Source organism: Coenobita brevimanus, chromosome 44, assembly GCF_032717465.1.
Source record: "Coenobita brevimanus isolate Jiangsu-jjx chromosome 44, ASM3271746v2, whole genome shotgun sequence".
Taxonomy (NCBI): domain Eukaryota; kingdom Metazoa; phylum Arthropoda; class Malacostraca; order Decapoda; family Coenobitidae; genus Coenobita; species Coenobita brevimanus.
The window spans coordinates 9,847,375-9,868,482 of record NC_136997.1 but is presented as its reverse complement, the minus strand read 5'-3'; the positions used below and the strand labels follow the sequence as shown (position 1 = coordinate 9,868,482).

Genomic DNA, 21,108 nt, shown 5'->3' with positions numbered 1-21,108 from the left:
TAGATTTTACCTGGTCTGTACTGGATACCTGTTTGGTTAGCGATCACTTTCCCATTTTATTCACTAGTTCATCCTATTCACCTGTTCTTCGTCCCCCGCGCTGGCGTTTTGACCGTGCGAAATGGGATGAGTTCTCTTCATTTTTCCACTCACTTTTAGTCCCCTCTTCCGCCCCAAGAATGAATGATATTGTTGCCTATTTTACTGACTTGGTGCTGGCCGCCTCATTGGAATCCACTCCCCAGACTACACGCCCCTTTGCGTCCAAATGCATTCCGTGGTGGTCCCATGATTGTACTAGAGCCCTTCGGATCAAAAGGGCTTGATGGAGAACGTACTGACGAAGAATGCATACTCCAGGCCGCCAATCTGCCTTCCTTGCATTTAAACGGGCTGGTGCCATCTTGCGAAGGACAACAAAGGCTCCCAGAAAGGCAAGTTGGTCGTCTTATGTGTCCAATGTCACGTCCTCCACGCTGGTTACTGTCCTGTGGAATCATATTCACAAAATTTCAGGCAAATACTCTCCCCCACCAGCTCCAGTACTTCATGTCGATGGTGAGTCTGTTGCTGATCCTTCTAGGGTTGCAAGTATACTGGGAGACCATTTCAGTGAGATCAGCAAGGGAGTCCATCTCTCTCGGGAGTTCCATCACTATAAACACGAGGTTGAACGTACCCCAGTGCGTTTTACTCTATCATCTGCGGAGCCATATAATGTCCTATTTTCTATGTCCGAGCTTCTGTCTGGGATCCAGTCTTGTGGCAACACTTGTGAGGGCCCCGATGGTATTCATTACCAAATGATAAAACACCTACCCCGACCAGCATTATCCTTTCTCCTGTCACTTTGTAATACGATCTGGACAGATGGTGAGTTCCCTGACGCCTGGCGCACGGCATATTTGCTTCCCTTTTTAAAACCTAGTAGGACCGGTCACTCTTCACAGGATTACAGATCTATTGCTCTTGTCAGCTGCTTTGGTAAGTTACTGGAATGGATGGTCAATGCTCGTTTGATGTGGTATTTAGAATCTAAGAATCTCCTTTCCGATTTTCAATATGGGTTTCGTAAGGGGCGTAGTACTTTATATCCCTTAGTGAAGCTAGAGTCTTATATCCGTCAGGCTTTTCTTTGTAAGCAATCAGTTCTCGGTGTCTTTTTTGATCTTGAGAAAGCATACGACACTTCGTGGAAGCATCATATTCTCTGTACTTTAGTCCATTTTGGAGTAGTTGGTAATATGGGTGTTTTTCTCGACAATTTTTTGAAAGCTCGAACCTTTCGGGTGCGTGTTTCTGGCAGTTTATCGTCCACCTTTCCACAGGTGGAGGACGTTCCACAGGGGTGTGTTCTGAGTACGACTTTGTTCCTTGTTGCAATAAATGGTATTGTCTCTTCTCTTCCTCCTAGAGTCCATGCTTCCCTATATGTAGATGATTTAGCAATTTACCTTGCTGATGCTGACCTTTCTCGTCTCGGTCAATGTATGCAGTCAGCTGTGAGTGTTGTGTCGACTTGGGCAACTTCTTATTGATTCCGCTTTTCGCCATCTAAATAACGAGCTATGATGTTTTCCAGATGGCGTGTTATTCCACAGCCGTCACTGTAGCTATATGACACCCTTCTTCCATATCATCCTACTACTACATTCTTGGGTTTGTCTTTTGACTCTCGGTTGACTTGGTCTTCACATATAGCTACCGTGAAAACATCTGCCTTTCGATGACTTCAACTCCTATGGACACTGAGCCATCTCAGCAGGGGCTCTGATCGCACTCTACTCCTACGTTTACATATCGCCGTAGTTATTTCTGTTCTTGATTATGGTTGTCAAGTCTATGCCTCTGCATCCCCTGCCACTCTTCGTAGGTTGGATGCAATCTATCACGAGGGCATTCGTCTTGCTTTGGGGGCATTCCGTTCCACTCCTGTTCAGAGCTTGTATGCTGAGTCTGGTTTGCCCTCCTTATTGCATCGTCGTGATGAACTGACCCTTCGTTATTATTACAGATTTAATCAACATTCCTCGTCCGGTTTTCTTTCTACATCCGTTCCATCCAATCCATCCCGGACACCTTTCTACCAACGGTACTCCTTTTTACATAGAGTAGATGATTTGTCCCGCTCTTTATCTCTTCCTCCTCCTCGCGTTTTTCCATATCACCTTTGTTCGTTTCCTCCGTGGCTTATTCCACCCCTAAGTATATGTTCCTCTGTTCTCCCTGCAACTAAATCCTCTACCTCCCCGTCTCACCTACGATCTCTCTTCTATCACCATTTGTCTTGTCATCCGTCAGCCACACCCATTTATACAGACGGCTCGAAATCCTCTGGTGGCACAAGTTTTGCAGTTTTGTTTCCCAATAGTTCATATCAATCCCGTCTCTCTGATGTTGCTAGTATTTTCAGTGCAGAATTATTTGCTCTTTTGATTGCTGTTCGATATATTTTTTCTTCACAGGTCTCATCTTTTGTTATATTCACGGACTCCCTTAGTGCCCTTTTTAGCCTCCAGACCATTCCCGCAGCCAACCAACTTGTTCTTAAAATTCAGGAGTGGTTGTACAGGATTGCTACCAGGAAGAAAGTAGTCACCTTTTGCTGGGTTCCGAGCCATGTTGGTATTGCAGGAAATGAGCAGGTGGATTTTTTGGCCAGGTCAGCAGCGTCTAACACATTATCCTCCAGCTGTCTTCCAGTAGATGACTTTTGTCCATCTCTCTCTTTGTCGCTTAAGCGTCGATGGCAATTGGAGTGGTCCTATGTTACTAATAATAAGCTGCGTTCCATTAAGCCCACTGTTTCGCCTTGGTCATTTTCCTCCTATCCTAACAGACGGTGGGAGACAGCGTTAGCACGTTTGCGTTTAGGTCATACCCGTCTTACACATGGCTATTTGATGGCCGGTGGAGTACCTCCTCTTTGCTCCTACTGTCAGGTTCTACTTACTGTAGAGCATCTCCTACTGGACTGCCCTCGATACTCTGCTGAGCGTCACCCTGCTTTCCCTTTCCTTGATAACTTACGCCATCCACATTCACTTGCTGATCTTCTAGGTGAATCCACCCACGTTTCGGTTACCGCTCTCATATCCTTTTTGTCACGTATCCGTATGCTTTCCTCCATATGATTGCTTTACCTGACCGATATCAATGATTTCTTCTTTAGTGCCATATGGCCTTTGCTGACTGGCACTAGTTTTTCCTATTCAATCAATCAATCAGTCTCTCTCTCTCTCTCTCTCTCTCTCTCTCTCTCTCTGTCTCTCTCTGTCTCTCTCTCTCTCTCTCTCTCTCTCTCTCTCTCTCTTTACAATGAAGTTTGCTAAATATTAGCTTACAAGTGTAAAGTTCTGGTTTATATTTAAATACTTAAACAAGTGTTGATAATAAAAGTTTATTTTTAGGTGGACTGTGTTGCATGAGCGACGTCTGTCACTGAGTGTTTAAGAAGAGGCTAGTGCAGCCACTCAGTGTTCTGTATACAATTAATCTCAAATGACTGGCAGTGACATGTAGATAGGTGTATTGTATGTAGGAGGACTACCGGGCCTTGACAGCAGGCTGTGAAGCCTATGCCCATAGTCGGACACATAAAAAAAAAAATACTGTAACTGGTAAATGCCTTGTTATATTAATGTACCTACGTTATACTTTTTCCGGCTGATTTTTACACACACACACACACACACACACACACACACACACACACACAAAACCGATGTATGGGCAAATGCTCCCGGCCATCTAACTGGTGAAGTAGATAACAATTCAGCAGGTGCTGCACATATTCTGATAAGAGGAAATATGCCTTTTAATGGATGAACATTCTTGATGTGAAAATGTCGGCTTGGTAAGTGATTTAAAATGACAAGGCAGCTACTGCTCCAAGTGAATTACAGAATTTCATAATGAAATACACTGCCAAGAAGAGAACATACTGGTACAACAAACTCTGCAATTTTATCTCTTGATAATTTTTTTATATCACAAAGTAGCCTACATACACATGCGTGACAGAGATATAAAAAAAAATGTGCAACGTAACCATAGTGCAAACTCTAACATCTTGCAGAATCTATAAAGAGCTAGGAGCAACTGTGATTCCGTGATTCTCGTGAATGTTTAGCTCTGGTGATAAGGCGAGATGGAGTAGATGGAATAATAGAGCGAGCATGTTCAACAGTGAAGGAGTGTCTTAGTTTAACTAAAAACGAGAAGGATGTATACAGAAGGAGATAGGCTAAATGCAGTTGACACAGGAGCATGATGATGGAGTTCAGTTGATTAAGGATGAGTGCTGGTGTTCCACTGGAATTAAACAACAGTGACTAAATAAGTGTTCTGGCAAAAAAGAGAAAAAACGAATAAACTAAATTGCTGTCAAGGACTAGTTAGAAAACAGATAAAAAAGCAACAGGAGAGCTCTGGAAATAAATGGTTAGTTTTGTGATGACACAGGGAAAGTAAAGTGTGGGTTGTGTCTGTGTGGTTCATTACCTTGAGAGCAATACCGATGGGGTCACTGACGTGATGGAGTCTGTGAACGAGGAACGCCAGTGCTGAGGAAATCACCACCGTGGTGACAAACACCATACTCCAAGTTAATGGGGAAAAGGGGTAAAGGATGTTCCTCCACTGGGGTAATGGCTGAGGTACCTCCAGGATTATTCCAAAACTGGTTTCCCAATATGGGTAGGTCCAATCAAAGTCACTAATTGCATCAGCACTAATGTCCTGTGCATTGATCACTAGATCTTTCCCTTTGTACATCAGCTCACCAAACATTCCGTCCCACGTCCCATTCTCTTTGGCTCCCCACACCATTTCGTCCATTTGCATATACACCATCTGGAAGTTTAGTTTTTTAGCTATAATCTGTGCAGCATCTGAGTTTGCTCCCGTACAACTACAATTTTTGCCAAAATAAATGAATGGTTCATCATAGCACAGCATTGGCACCTTCAGAACCTGACCTCCAAAATCGTAGATATAAGGAGAAAAGAGCGAATGCCAGTTGTGGAATTTATCAGGACTCCAGACTCCCAGGTGTGTCTTGGCGACTGACCGACCCAATTTGTCGTGGTGTACTGGTCTGGAGGTGTAGACGAGGAGGCGGGTGTGGCCTGCCTGGACTGCTGGCTGGAGGAGCAGGATGAATCTGGAGCGCTGAATGACAGGCTGGCTGAGGACGGTGGTAGTGTTGAGGTGTGGGTCCAGGCAGAAGAGGACGAGGTAGCTGGGGTTCCAGTGTTTGTTGTCTGCCAGGAGGAGAAGGAAGGCTGTGGGGTCGTGGTGGAAGAGGAAGATGGCGGTGAGGAGGGAGCCTTGTGTGTGGTGGGGGGGATGGGCGGTGTGGAGGATTGAGTTTTGGGAGACGAGCATGACGGGCGTGTAGGAGGCTCTGGCCACTGACAGCACCCGGCCCACGTCCAACAGGGACTGGCTGTGGTCATCCGTGACCAGCAGGTGGAAGTGGCCTCGTAGCGTCCCCGATATCAGCGTGGTAAGAGCATCATGAACAATGAACCCGCCCTCTGGAGGAAGGAAATGTATAATAGAAAGTGTTACTGGTCCAATCATGCCGTGGAAAACTACTTCATTTATGGCACTTAAGAAAAAGTGCTCCATTATAAGATGAAACTTTTGAATAACATAAGTGACAGATGAATGATAATGAAATTGTAGATGTTCAGGTGGTTTAGTTGTAAAAAATGGTTTAACACAATTTATGGAGAGCAGACAATGAATGCTTGGGTACGAATGATAAGGTTGTGTATGGTGTTGCTAGGGTGTTGACTAATAAAACTAGAGGAATAGTTTTGAAGGAATGTGAAGGTTGAAAGTACAGAAGAAGAGAAATGAAAAGCGGTTGGCAAGACAATGGGAACGACATACGGTAGGTATTTTTAGTGTTAGAGCGTTCTCCTCAGTTACCGTTCCTTGCATGCATAAAGATGCAATAGAAAATTCAAATATATTATTTCGTTGAAATCAGAGTTGTTACACGTCCGCTATTGTTAGGTCCCAGTACAATATATGCCAAGTTACTGGTGTTAGGACAACCGCCCCCCGGACAACTGCCCCCCGGACTATAGTCTTCTGTTAAAGATTAGAGTAGCTTAGGTTAGGTTACGTTAGGTTAGACATTTGTGACCATTTGTACAGTGAATCCAGTGATATTTAGCGGGAGGCAATTATCTGGGGGGCAGTTGTCCAGTGGGTGGTTGTCCCTCGCGGGTGTCCAGGGGGCAATTGTCCGGGGGGAAGTTGCCCCGGGGGCAATTGTCCAGGGGGCACTTGTGCTAGAACCACAGTTACTTACTGTTATTGCAACCCCAGGATCTTCTGGACGTGAACACAGTGAACTGCAGGCCTCCGTCCTCCCCAACCAGGCACTTCCAGAGGCCTTATGTTGAGATTATGTTGAAGGTGCTTAACCCGCGGCGTCCCGTCGACGTTCTTTTACGTCCACACGTTTTGTCACTGCCAATCCCATCGACGTACATAAATGCGAAAAAAATGCAAGGTCCCTAATTTGCACAATTTTCAATTTTCGCGAGTCATTTTTGGTACGTATACACGTGACACCTTCCTCAACAAGATGCCAGGCAGAGACAATGCCTTACCCAGCATGACCTCCCCCCCCCTCTATGCCATTGTCTCAGAAATTCACCTGTTATCAGTGACCTGGCCAGTATAGCCATGTCATGCCACGGTACGAAATTCAGGGCCAGAGTGATTCCCCAATCAATGACAATGTGGAGGACAAACTTTACATAGCATTAGAGGAAGAAACAGTTAGAAATGATGATCAGGTAATGTGGCAAAAAAAGGTCAGGTATTAGTGAGTGAAACAATGCTTATAATGCCTATATTACTGCTTGAAAACCAATATACTCTTGTACTACATATAAATTCGTAACAGTAATAAATAAATACCGTTTATGAGTGGTGTGAAATAGTTATCCTCCCATAGAACTCGTTTTCTTTGGTGCCAGCCTGATAGAAAACCCAGTAAGGTAAGGAGGCTCTCCTACCTGTAATGAGTATTTTAAACCTCAGGTGAGCGATTTCTCTATGAATTTTCGATGTTTCTCACCAAAAGCGAAAGTTTTAGCAAAAAAAAAAAAAAGGGTCGAAAAATGGTCGGGATTGGGGGGTACCAGTGGTCAAAAAGTGGTCGGGACGGGGCGGGTTAAAGTAAGTGTATTGTGCTGCCGGGCATCTGCATTGCAGAGTAGGTATAGTGGATTGTTTTGGAATCGTATTTTGTTTTCAAACTGGAGCAGGGAAGAGTGATGGCTGTATCGTAGTATGGCTAATTGCACTTGTGTCTGTTAGGATCGGAGAGCTTCGGAATAGATCTCTGCCAGTGGTCAATGGCAGATATTGTTTGGCTGAAGTTTTGAAGGGATGTTGTGGCTATGTATGTGTTTGTGAAGAGAGGAGAAAAATCAATGGATTATCAGTCATTCCGTGACGAAAAATTTCTTGAGCTTTTGCTCTCTTTCTTTCTTTCTCTCCTTTTTTCTTTTAAACTGAGGAACGATATAATATTAAGATACATGGTTGGAATGAGTCTTGAGCTGAATCGTAAAATTGTCTCCTTACATAATCATACGATCACTTAATTAGGAGTTTGTTATTTCTTATCTTTTTGCATCTGATATATATATATATATATATATATATATATATATATATATATATATATATATATATATATATTTGATTTGTTCTGATGAGCATTTTTTCAAGACTTTCCATTTTGTGATGAATAAGGTGGGCCAAACTTAGGCTTGCCTATGTCTTTGTCATTCTTATGAATCGTTTCTACTGTATGCTATTTTCAGATATTCTTCTGTTGTCTGAAGGTAGTGACTGCAGGTGTTTTCAAGACATTTACGAAATACCATTGTATTGATGCTCTTTGTTATGCGTGAATTCAAGGGAGTTCGTAGAAATTTAGGTTGCTTTTCAAGTAGGAGTGGTTAGTTAAGAAGGAAAACTTAAGGATGTTCCTTTTTAATTCATGTCTGCGTGGAGCGAAGAGGATGATGTTTGTGAGTGTTGGTAATGTACTGTAGGAAATATAAGTGGCTCTACTACTGGTGCTGGCCCTCTGCATGTTGAGTTTTTGGAGTGAGAGTTGTCTTTAGCATACAGCAATACTATTACAGTAAAGGGGTGGGATTGGTTGGGAGGAAATGGCTACAAACTGCGAATGAAAGTATTTAACCTTTCAGAATAACACTTGAAAATATTCTGAATTTGGAACTTTGGTTGAGGTAGTGTACGTGGGCCTGCCTGCCAGAGAGGAAACTGGCCACCCACTACTTGTCGTAATTTCCCTGTTTTTGTCTTTGATTTGGCGTATCTGGATATTATGCTTTGATACTATATCGAAGGTTTGGTTTATGTGTATTGCTGCTGCTTTGTGTGGCTCTTACATGGGGCTCTTAAAGGAGATATTTGTTCTTGAAACCATCTAAGATGAGTATGGATAACGGGTGTCCAGAGTAGTTCCCATAAATTCCAAAGTTAGGTTCGAAGGAGGTGAGTTTCAGTGTTCGGGTAGGTGTGTTAAATTTGGCTTTCATTATTTTGCATTAAGGAATGGAAACTTTGCTTACGAATGGTAAAGCTTTGTAAACTTCGGCAAATGTATCGACTTATAAAATGAGGAACATTTTGGCGGAATGGATAACATGAACGAGAAGAGGAAGAAGGAATGGAGTGATTATGGTGAATAAAGACGGTTCTGATGAAACGATGAGGGGTGAATATTTGTTTAATGCCCCCAGTTCAATGATAGCGAAGAATCTTTTATTATTATTATTATTTTTTTTAATGCGAGGAAGAAGGAACCAAAGGCCATGAGCCCGCAATAAGCATTCCCTCCAAGAGAAAAACAAAATACAAGAGAGAGCCAAATTCAAGATCCATTTATTTCGAGATGCCTGGACACACTGCGTTTGAAAGACTGGAGATCATAGGCACCAGGAAATACAGACAGAGGGAGACAGTTCCAGAGTTGACCTGTTGCATAAATGAAGGACTGGGAGTAACGGTTAACTCTTGCATTAGAGAGTTGGACAGAAAAGGGATGAGAGATTGCTGCTAGACGGGTGCTATGCGCCCGTCGTAGAGGTGGAGGAATGCATGCAGACAGTTCAGAGGAACAGTGACAATTAAAGTAGCGATAGAAAAGAGATAAAGATGCAACAGTGCAGCGAAGCGACAGAGGTTGAAGGGAGTCAGTAAGAGGAGGAGAGTTAATGGGACGAAAAGCCTTTGACTCCACCCTATTGAGAAGAGCTGTGTGTGGGGAGCCTAACCACACATGAGAGTTGTACTCCACACAGGGGCGGATAAAACCCCAGTATAGAGTCAACAATTGTGCAGGGGTAAAGAAAGAACGGAGTCGGCTTAGCACACCCAATCTCTTGGAAGCAGATTTTACAAGAGATGTAATATGATCTTTCCAAGATAAGTCCCGAGTAAATGAAACCCCAAGCATGTTCAAGGATGATGCAGGATTAAGCTGAATATTATTAAACATTAGTGGGTATACATGTGGAAGAATTTGTCGGGTTGATAGGTGTAAGAACTGAGTCTTTCATGCATTAAAAACAACCATATTATTTTTACCCCAGTCAGAGATACGAGCCAAGTCAGACATTAGGTGTGCCATAGCCTCATCCCTTGTTTGTTGAAGTAACCGCTGAGATGGGCGTTGCGGGAACCGAATGGAAAGGTGAAGGGTGGAGTCATCAGCGTATGAGTGGATAGGGTTAGATGTACAGCTTAGAAGGTCATTGATGAATAGAAGGAAGAGAGTTGGTGATAGGACAGAGCCCTGAGGAACACCACTGTTGATAGATCTAGGAGAAGAACGATGGCCGTCTACAACAGCGGCTATAGAACGACCAGAAAGGAAGCTGGTGATGAAAGCACAGATAGAGGGATAGAAACCGTAAGAGGGCAGTTTGGAAATTAAAGATTTATGCCAGACTCGATCGAAAGCCTTTGAAATGTCAAATGCAATGGCAAAGCTTTCGCCAAAGTCCCGAAAGGAGGATGACCAGGAGTCTGAAAGGTAGGTGAGAAAATCACCAGTGGAGCGTCCCTGATGGAACCCGTACTGATGATTAGAAAGAAGGTTGTGCTAGGAAAGATGCCTTTAAATTTTTCTATTGAGAATTGCTCGAAAACTTTAGAAATACAAGACGTTAAAGCAATTGGACGATAGTTGGAGGGTTGGGAGTGGTCACCCTTCTTTGGGACTGGCTGAATGAGAGCAAACTTCCAGCAAGAAGGAAAAGTACAAGTTGACAGACAAAGGCGAGAGGTTTGCCTAGGCAGGGTGTAAGCACAGAAGCACAGTTCTTGAGGACAACAGAAGGGACTCCATCAGGCCCATATGCCTTGTTAGTATGGAGGCCAGTGATGCCAGAAAATACATCAGCTGAAGAAATTTTAATGTCAGCCATGAGGAAGTCAGAGGCGGGAAGTGATGGAGGAACAGCACCGGAATCGTCTAAGGTGGAATTGGAGGAGAAAGTCTGTGCGAAGAGATCTGCTTTATCAGTAGAAGAAATAGCTACAGAACCATCAGAGTAGAAAAGAGGAGGGAAGGATGATGAGGTAAAGTTGTTAGAAAGGTTTTTGGCAAGGTGCCAGAAGGAGAGGGAAGCATTCGAGTTGGAGAGTTGAGAGCATTTAGTATGGATGAAATTATTTTTCGCAGAGCGAAGAACAGACTTAGCACGATTCCGGGCAGGAACGTAAAGATGATGTGATTCAGAGGAGGGTTGGCTTCGGTACCTTTTGTAGGCCCTCTCCTTGTTGTGGACAGCATAAGAACAAGCATGATTAAATCAAGGTTTTCTTGCGTTAGTCAAAGGATATGAGAAAGGAATATATGCTTCCATGCCCGAGAGAATAACCTCCGTAATGCGCAAGGCACACTCAGATGGCCCCTGGCCATGGAAGCAATAATCATTCCAAGGAAAATCAAAGAAGTACTGCCTGAGGGCCTCCCAATCCGCAGCTCCAAAATGCCACAGGTGACATTACCCTGGAGGGTCAACAGGCCATACCAGAGTGATAGGACAGGTTAAGGTGATAAGGTTGTGATCGGAGGAGCCCAACGGAGAGAAAAGATTAACAGTGTAAGCAGAAGGATTAGTTGTAAGGAAGAAGTCAAGTATGTTGGAGCTCTCTCCAAGGCGGTCTGGGATACGGGTAGGGTGCTGTACAAGCTGCTCTAGGTCATTAAGGATAGAAAAGATGTAGGCTTGTTCACCAGGTGGATCAGTGAAAGGAGAGGAGAGCCAAAGGTGGTGGTGAACATTGAAATCTCCTAGAACGGAGATTTCAGAGAAAGGAAAAATGGATAGAATGTGTTCCATTGTAGAAGGAAGATAGTCGAAGAATTTTTGATAGTCAGTAGAATTAGGGGATAAGTAAACAGCACAGATATATTTAGTCAGAGAATGACAGGAAAGCCGAAGCCAGAGTGTAGAGAATTCAGAAGAATCGAGTTCAGGAACACGAGAGCAAGATAAGTTGTTGTGTATATATACACAACAGCCACCTTTGGCTTTGAAATGAGTATAGAGAAAGTAGGAGGATACAGAAAAGGGTTTGCTGTCAGTTGCCTCAGACACCTGAGTCTCAGTTAGAAAGAGGTGAGGTTTAGAGGAGGAGAGGTGGTGCTCAGCAGAGCGAAAGTTAGAGGAAAGGCCGTGAATGTTGCAGAAATGAAGAAGAAGAGACTCAGACACTGGTTCCAGGCACCTCGTGTCGTCACCGGGAAAGGGGCGGAAGGTGGGGGCATTTGTGGTCCCCCCCCCCCTGGGGACTCCGAGGCTGAGTGATGAGATGCCATGGTTTGTTTTTTGATTTTTGGAAAAGGAAGTGTAGTGTGTACTGTGCATGTAGTTTGGTGTAGATAGTTAGAGAAATTTGTATTGGAGAGCATGCTGGCCTACTCTCTGTGTAACTGAGACACTGAAAAAGTTCAGCAAAGGGGGATGGTCAGGAACTAGTCCTGAGGGCTGATGAAACGGGAGCTCCAGCACTCCCTGTCATCAGCTTTCCATCCACCTCGGGAGTACTGCCCTGCTCGACTGGTGCTACAGTCTACTCCTCAGTGTGTGTGTGTGTGTGTGTGTGTGTGTGTGTGTGTGTGTGTGTGTGTGTGTGTGTATTTACCTATTTACCTAATTGTATTTACCTAATTGTATCTTTACAGGAATGAGTCAAGCTCGTACTGTCCCGTGTCTTAAACCATATTTATCGTACATATCCTTAAATTTGTGAATTGTTTTGGCACACACTATTTCATTCGGTAGTGCATTCCATTGATCAATTGCTCTATCTGGGAAACTGATTTTACTTACGTCTTTATCACCTCTCTTCTTACGCAGTTTTTTGCAGTGTCCTCTTGCTGATGCTTCTCCATATGTTAACTAATCATTTATGTCTATTTTCTCCTTCCCTGATATGCACTTATATAGCATTATCATGTCACCTCTTTTCCTTCTCTCCTGTAGTGTTGGTAGATTCAGTTTATTTTGTCTTTCTTCGTAGCTTAGGTCCCTTAAGCTTGGTATCCATCTTGTAGCGGCCCTTTGAACTTTTTCAATCTTGTCTATGTGTTTTTTGAGATGAGGACTCCAGACTACTGATGCATATTCCAGGGTTGGTCTAATGAATGATGTTATTATCCTTCTTAGCATGTCTTCATTTATGTATGTGAATCCTATTCTCATATTTGCAAGCAGTGTATACATGTTCCGTACCTTCTCACTGATGTGGTCAGCCGGAGATAGTCTGTTATTGATAATCACACCTAGGTCCTTCTCTCTTTCTGATGTGTATAGGGTTTTATTTCCTAACTTATAATCCCAATCAGGTCTTTTTCCACTTTTACCAAACTTGATTACATGACACTTGTCCACATTGAATTCCATTTGCCATGTATTACTCCATTCATGAAGTTTATTTAATGCTTGTTGTAGCTCTTTACAAGAGTCTGTGTTAGTAATTCTCCTTTGTATTTTTGCATCATCTGCAAACATATTCAGATAGCTCTCATTTCCAGTGTTACTGATTATGTAATTTATATACACTAAAAACATGATTGGTGCTAGCACTGAACCCTGTGGTGCTCCACTAGTCACTTCTTTCCATGATGAGTAGTTTCCTCTTAGTACTGTTCTCATTTCTCTTTTTATGAGAAAATCTTGCATCCAACAAAACAGTTTGCCTTGCATTCCTCCTTGATGGTACAGTTTCCATAAAAGTCTTTGGTGTGGTACTGTGTCAAAAGCTTTCTTGAAATCTAAATAGATACTGTCCACCCATTTTTCTCTTTCCTGTATTGTGTTTGTTACTCTGTCATAGTAGCTCAACAGATTAGTTACACATGACTTTCCTTTTCTGAAACCAAACTGTCTTTCTGTTATCATACTGTGTTCTTCTAGATGATTTACCCAAGCTTTTCTTATAAGCTTTTCTAATACCTTGCTTACAACACTGGTCAGTGATACTGGTCGGTAGTTGAGTGGATTTTGTCTATTTCCTTTCTTGAATAAGGGGACAATATTTGCTTTTTTCCAAATATCAGGTAGTTTACCTTGACTCAAGGATTTCTTGAAAATTAAAAATAATGGTTTACTTAACTCCTTTGCACATTCTCGTAGTACCCAACATGAAATTTCATCAGGACCACTTGCTTTCCTCTGTCTAATTTACTTAATTCCTCCTGTATTACTTTTTCTGCTATTTGTATATCTGGTAATATGTGTGAACATGCATGTTCCACATAGTCCCTCTCAAAATTTTTTTCTTCTGTAAAAACTAATTGGAAATTCTTATTTAGTGCTTCACAAATATCTTTCTCTTGTGTATAAGTGATTCCCTCGTCCGTAATGGATTATATTATATCTTTTACTTTGGTTTTGCTTCTGATATAGCTGTAAAACAGCTTTGGTTGATCACTACTTTTATTTATTATATCCTCCTCAAACTGTTTTTGGGCTTCCCTCCTTATTCTTGTATAATCATTTCTTGCCTGTTTGTAATTATTATACGCCCTTTCACTATTGTGTCTTCTGTATCTATTCCACAACAAATCTCTTCTTTCTTTTGATTTTTTACATTCTGTATTGAACCATTTCTGTATTTTCTTATCTGCTTCTTTGTGCTGTGGGATGTACTTATGGACTCCTATTTCATAAAATTTACAGAATTTTTTATATACAGCATTTAAATCTTGTCCTCTAAGCTCATTTTCCCAATCAACTTCTAAGAAATACTTCTTTAGGTCTTGATAATATCCCTTTTTATAGTTTAGGCTCTTTTTGTAACTTTCATTGCTGTTATGTCATATGCTATACTGAAGTTATAATTTAGTACTGCATGATCGCTTTTGCCGAGTGGAGGGTGATATATTAAACTGTCAATATCATTTTCTTGCCTAGTAAATATTAGATCTAGCACTGAAGGTACATCGAGTCCTCTTTTTCTGGTGGTTTCCCTCACATGTTGCGTTAGGAAAAACTCTTGCACGAGATCCAGTAGCTTTTGGTCCCAACAGCTTTCTTTGCTAATTATATCTAGAGTATTCCAATTTATATTTGTATTAAAATCTCCAGTTAGTATAATTCTTTCCGATTTCTCTTCCATTTTATGTAGTAATGATATTAAACTCTGAATTGTACTCTCTGCCAGGTCCTCATATTCGTCTCTTTCCCATGTGTTTGATCTGGGTGGCATGTACAAATTGGCTACAATTACTTTCCCTTCAGATGTGTTGATCTCTACTGCAATCAGTTCTACTTGTGATGGTATATCTAGTTTTATTTTATTGACTTTTAGATTTTGCTTAGTTAATATTATAATTCCTCCTCCTTTTTTTTAAATTTCTGTCTCTTCTCCATATATTGTATTCCTCTAAGTTTAGTATGTCATTGGATATCCTTGGTGTTAATTTTGTTTCAGTTAGGCATATTATTTGTGGTTCATTTTCTCTGACATAATCATTCATCTCTAGTAATTATTATACCATTCCATCCACATTTGAGTACATCAACTTTATGATCTTGTTTATATACTTGTCATGACATGGTTTTACTATCTTCCTCCTTTTTATTTCATCCTGTTTGTGTACCACTTTCGTACCTGCAATCCTATTACTTTGTAAAAAAAAATTCTTCTTCTCCTCTTCTGATCTTCCTTCATTTTTTGTTTTTGTTTCCTCCCTTTTCTCTTTCAGTAATTCCAGTTCCTCTTGTGTTAGGCATCTTTTTATCCATACATTTTTGAACTCCTCTATTTCCATAAGATTCTTTGCATTTTTTAGTATCTCTTCCACAGTGTTTACACTCTGGAAAGTCGCCTTTAGAGGTCTTGTCCTGCTTTTCTCGTATTTCCCTAACCTTTTGTGTTCCTCTATATCTTTACAACAGATTTCCTCTGATACTTCTTTCAGTAAGCTCATTACATTTGCCATCTCCTTTTTGTCTCTTGTGATCTTGTTTTTTACTTCTTCCTCTTCTATACCAGTGATTACTATAGATTTGTTTATATCTACAGAATTCTGACTAACTTTGGATTGTTTTGGATTATTCTTTTCACTTCCTGTTTAATGCTTTTTTCCTCCACCCTTGTTTCTAAGTCTTTCTTTACTTTCACCATTTCAGCATGCATGGTTTCTACATCATTTTTGTAGCTTTGCACAGCTTCATTCACCTGTGTTATCTTCTCCTCAGTATCACTGCTTTGGTCTATCAGACTGCTTACTTGCCTAATTGTCTCTGTGTCATTTTTGAACTCTTCCATAACACTCTCGTGATTGACTGCTGTACTTGCCATTTCACTCATTTTCTTCCTAAGTGTACTCAATTCCACTGTTAGTTCACTGATTGCTGTGTCTTTCTTGTTGGCCTCCCTTCCTAGTTTTTCTATTTCTTCCTTTTGCAAGTGCATCTGCTTCTTTATTTCATCATTTTTATTTTTGAAAGCCATTTCTAGTTTGTGTACACGTTCAACCAGTCTGTTGTGAGTCTCCACTTCAACCAGTTCTTGGTAGAAATCATCATTTTGCTTTCTACCTTTATCCCTTTTCTTTTCCAAATTTGCTTTACTAAAGTATGTATCCATTTTGCAATACTAAAAGTTAGAGTATGTACCAACATTCCCCATGCTGCTGTAAACAAACCTCAGCTGACTGAGCGAATTTTTTCGTCTTGGTTCTCTTTTCTGTTTGAACAAGTCTTGTTTAACCTTCTTCTTATTTTTTTTCTTTTAATAATGAAAAATCATTTAGTCTAACCTGGTACAGAGCTTGACTCATACAAAGATACTAATTTAGGTAATGCCACTGGCCGTGTTGGTTCGGTACGGAGTGCCGATGTCGCACGTCTGCCTCCTTTGACTGCCTCTGTGTGTGTGTGTGTGTGTGTGTTCTCGCCAAATCATATCTTCAGTTCCTCTTCAACTGAATCATTTCTGGTTGAAATAACATATACCATTACCCACTATAACCATTATGTGCCTGATAGGAGGGTCATGTTAGAACTGACACAGTTGAAAGACACAAAAATTATGTTTTCATTTAACAGACATTTGACCTAAAATTAATTAGAAAATGGGATTCACCTTTAAAAAGTAGGTGGGACGAAAAGGTGAAAGAGGCAGTTAGTTTTTTCTGGAAAGAACGGCTGGGCAGATCTCTGGCCTTTGCTTTTTTAGCCTTTATAATTTTTAAGAGTAAATTTTACTGCATTTTGCCAAGCACACATTGACAGAATATGTTTTGTGAGTTAGCATAGCTTCTTCATGGAAAAGACTCTGTTCAGTTATGCTAGAAAATACCATAGAACTACTTTAGTCATGAAGCGCGACTCTGAAGATGTTATTATCGTGCCCTGGCAACCTACCATTCAAAAGTGCATCTGATTTCGTGTATGATATGAGACGCATGTGATACGTGTATAATATGTTCGTTTATAATAATATTCGTGTATAATATATTAGTGAATAATAATATGATTTGTGTACAATTTGAAATCGGAGGCATTTTTGAATGGTAGGTTGCCAGAATTCGATAATGACAACCTCAGAGTCATGCGCCGCGACTATAGGCTACAGCAAGGAGAAACACGAAGATTATGTTGATCAAAATGCCACACATCCATGCATTACTTTCTCGCTAACGAAGCACTGGTGATGCTCATCTTGTAAACTCGGTATCGATCTCAAATCTCAACTCTCCGGTATCAAAGGAGAAACGCACATTAGAACAACACATGTTTTCCACGATGCAGTGAAAGGTGCTCTTGGTTCACAAAAAATTAATTTGACACTTATCGAGTCAGATAACAGGACCACTCTATACATAGTCAAACAACATATCTTGTTCAGGTGGACAAAGAACCCATGACGTCGGATGTCTTGAATAATGTACCCAGTATCCCTCTAATGAACGTCCTCCTATCATTCACTGATGCTATTAAAGCATTAGACAACCACCGAAGCACTTATGTCCTACAAACACCTCCTTTGGCTTGAGTACACTAAAAAATGCTAGGCCAAAGATTGCAAAGGCAGGTTCTGTATGGCCAGTTAATCGAGGGGACATGATCGGCAGAGGGTCTAGGGAAGTTGTTTAAGTGTTACTCAAAGACCATCTTGAAGAAGTGTGGCAACTGGCTTTATACCTTGAGCAACTGGCAACAGAGAGTCCAACATGGACTTCAAAAGCTCAAACTGCTGTAAAGACATAATACACCTGGTAGGTGGTGGCAGTCATCGTTGACTCACTTGATGTACGCTGTTTACTTCTTCCTACACTTTTATCATTCGTTTCTTTGTCTGCCATCCATATCTTCTTAGTTGCTGGACGGGACGGCCCAGTGGGGGTGGTTGTTCGCCTGTGGTTGTTGGGCCTGATCGGCCCGACAACAACAAAATAGCATCTTGAGTTGTCACTAACTACGATGCAAGAGGAAAAATAAGTTAGGAGACACCTGCACGCTACAAGATTTCCACCCAGTGGAGAACAACACTTTCCATTGATGTAACACGACCTGTGACGCCCATTTAGGATTTCACTGCTACAGGTGTCGGCACCAGTAACGAGACATAGTGTTGCTCGTGCATTACCCCTTCATCAGGTTGTCTTGTCATCAACTTTAATGGACTGCCCTAAACAAATATGTGTGTGTGTGTGTGTGTGTGTGTGTGTGTGTGTGTGTGTGTGTGTGTGACTGCCAACATCTTAAAATTGCTTTAACGTATATTCTCCATCAAGTTTCTAGTTAGTTAGTTAGTTTATTGACAAAAAATGTAAATACAAACTGAATCATACATAAATAGTTTTGGCATTCCACAAAAATTTTTTTGTCCAGCAATATATGCAATTCCATTCTTTCATGGGAGAGGGCAACTTAATAGAATTTTACTCGGTGTCCTAAAAAACGATGACTCACACTACTTGTATATGCACAAAGTCTCACCATACCACTATGTTCAAATTGACAGTACATAAGAAGTCCTTATACATTTACACACATATGTAAAGCACATGCCAGTAAAAAGTACTTGTACATGCTCATTCAACGCATGAATTCATATCAGTCCACTACACTGTGAAAATAAGTAACTTATATGTTCATACTCACAAATATGAATATAAAATTATATTCCAAGTGTGTGCTCAAATGAACCAGATAACACATATTAAATACTGTATATGCTGACTATACTTAACCACTATCATGTTATGTTAAAGTTAATTTGTTGCATCATATTTATTTATATATTTGCAAAACATTGTGAATAAAGTCACATAGGTCTCCAGGATTATCATCCACATTTAACACTCTCCATAGAAGTATAGTCCAATACTGAAAACCTGCTACGGCAAACAGTAGACAGTGGACATTCTAACAGAACGTGTCTTTCATCCTGAATTTCTGTTCCGTCACATATGCAATATCTAAACTCAGGTGATGTTCGACTCCACCTCCCTGTTTCTGTTCTTAAACTATGCGACTTTAGACGAAGCCTTGTAAATGATATGCGAGCATAATCTGGTATATAACTATTAGTACTTTCATATACCTTGTGTACTGAAAGAGAAGGGTTTAAAACCGATTTATACATAACATATTTTGTAGCACTTTCTGCCATAACTCGAAAAGAATTCTTAAATACTTTCCAATGAATTAAATGCAGCATCAAACCCCATAGCTCATGTAAGGAATCTATAACCTTTCGTATTACTTTCTCTACATAAATCATACACATAATAAAAAGGTTCACCTCTATCTGGGGATTGAAGTTTAGTTGCTAAAAATGTCTTTCTCATCTCAGATATGACAAACCCTGCTGGTGGAATTCCTGACTCAATCATGAATAACTTAACACTAGTATTTTTCCTAACACCAAGCAGACACTTTATTAGCGTATTATACTTACTAACAATGCATTTGGGATTAGATGTAAGCCAAGTCTCTGCGGTGTACAAAAGTGATGACACTGCAGCATCAAAACTTTCTTTTTATACACAAAAGGCATAATTGTGTTAACTGCACAGAAAACTGAAAATTTATTAACTAATGTTGAGCAATGTAATTCTTGTAACTAAAGAACTGAGCTAATTTTCCCATCATCTGTAAACCAAGTTCTGAGATAAAAATAATCTGGACTATACTTTATTTCTAACCTGTGAGCATAAAACGATTGTCTGTCAATGTCTTCACCATTTATTTCAAAAAACTTTCATTGCTTCTCATTTAATGCAAACGTAGTGAATGAATGTAGTATAGTATTAATGGGAGACCTTAATGCCCGAACTGCAAATCCACCAATTCTAAGCAATGTGAATGAGGTATATGAATATAAGGGGATTAAGGACTTGACAGTTAATAACCACGGTAAAATGTTGATAGATAATTGCATGAATAATTCCTTTGTAATAGCCAATCATCTAACATACAAAGATATTAGTCTCGGCGGTGGTTTGTCTTATAGGAAAGAAAAAGAAAATTGCACATCTGAGATTGATTTGTGCCTAATAAAGAGTGAAATTATGAGTGTAATTAAAAAGCTAGAGGTGAACCAGGGTATGACGGGATCGGATCACGCACCACTTTCTGTAGGACTGGATGTGTCTGACTGTACATGTATAGATGAATCACAACTGATGGAGAGAGCTCAGAATTTAGGTCAGTCATACCAGAAACCAGTCGTCTTGCATTTTCTAAAGGATCTCATCAATTAGTGGATGCTAATAGATTTGCGAACGCCGCCTAATCTCTATGACATGCAGCCTAATCGCTTGCATGGTTTAGTGGCGGAAAGTTGTCAGATTATGGACAGGGTTGCTAGGTCATGTAAAAAACAGATAACAGAAAATGACAATAGGTGGGACATTGCTAATCCCCGATGGAAAGGGCTTCTAGATACCAATGATAGTAAGCTCATTTGGAGAGCCATAAACTGGAGAGGTGAAATCTCCAAAACAGACCAGTCTCAGCCTTCGGACACTGATTTTAAAGTTCATTTTGAAAATCTACTGAACCCAAAAAGTAATACTAGAGATGAAATTGAGTGTTATTAGAGATGATGCCCCATATGTACCTGTTTGGATGACCCAATTCCACTTAGTGAACTAGAAAGAGCTATGAAAAATGTAAACACCAGTAAGAGTTTCACAGGAATATGTCCAGGGCTATTGAAGTGGCTGCCAATGGTTTGGGTTGCATTTTTATTACAGATACTTGATATAGTGTTCTCTGGTGCATTTTATCCCTTAACCTGGTGCCATGATAAATTAATTACATTATCTATGAGTGGTGACAGGCTCGTTTGTGGGAATTATTGAAGAATAAGTATCATGGACTCTCTAGGTAAGATCTATGGTATTATAATATTAAACTGATTACGACTATGGTGTTTTATTGGTTTGTGGGAATTATAGAGGAATAAGTATCATGGACTTTCTAGGTAAGATCTGTGATATTATAATAAACAGATTACGACTACGGTGTTCTATTGATAAATGTCAGGCAGGAGCTCAAAAAG

General features: G+C 40.6%; 1 protein-coding gene across 1 annotated transcript in view; it reads right to left on the bottom strand.

The window, feature by feature from the left end:
* The window catches only part of LOC145397968 (glutamate receptor ionotropic, delta-1-like), a 125,260-nt gene extending 119,674 nt beyond the window's left edge, over window positions 1-5,586 (bottom strand). The window contains exon 1 of the mRNA XM_080270943.1: window positions 4,504-5,586. Coding sequence (XP_080127069.1) covers window positions 4,504-5,586 — 1,083 coding nt within the window. The remainder of the gene's footprint in view (window positions 1-4,503) is intronic.
* Between the last annotated feature and the right edge of the window lie 15,522 nt (window positions 5,587-21,108).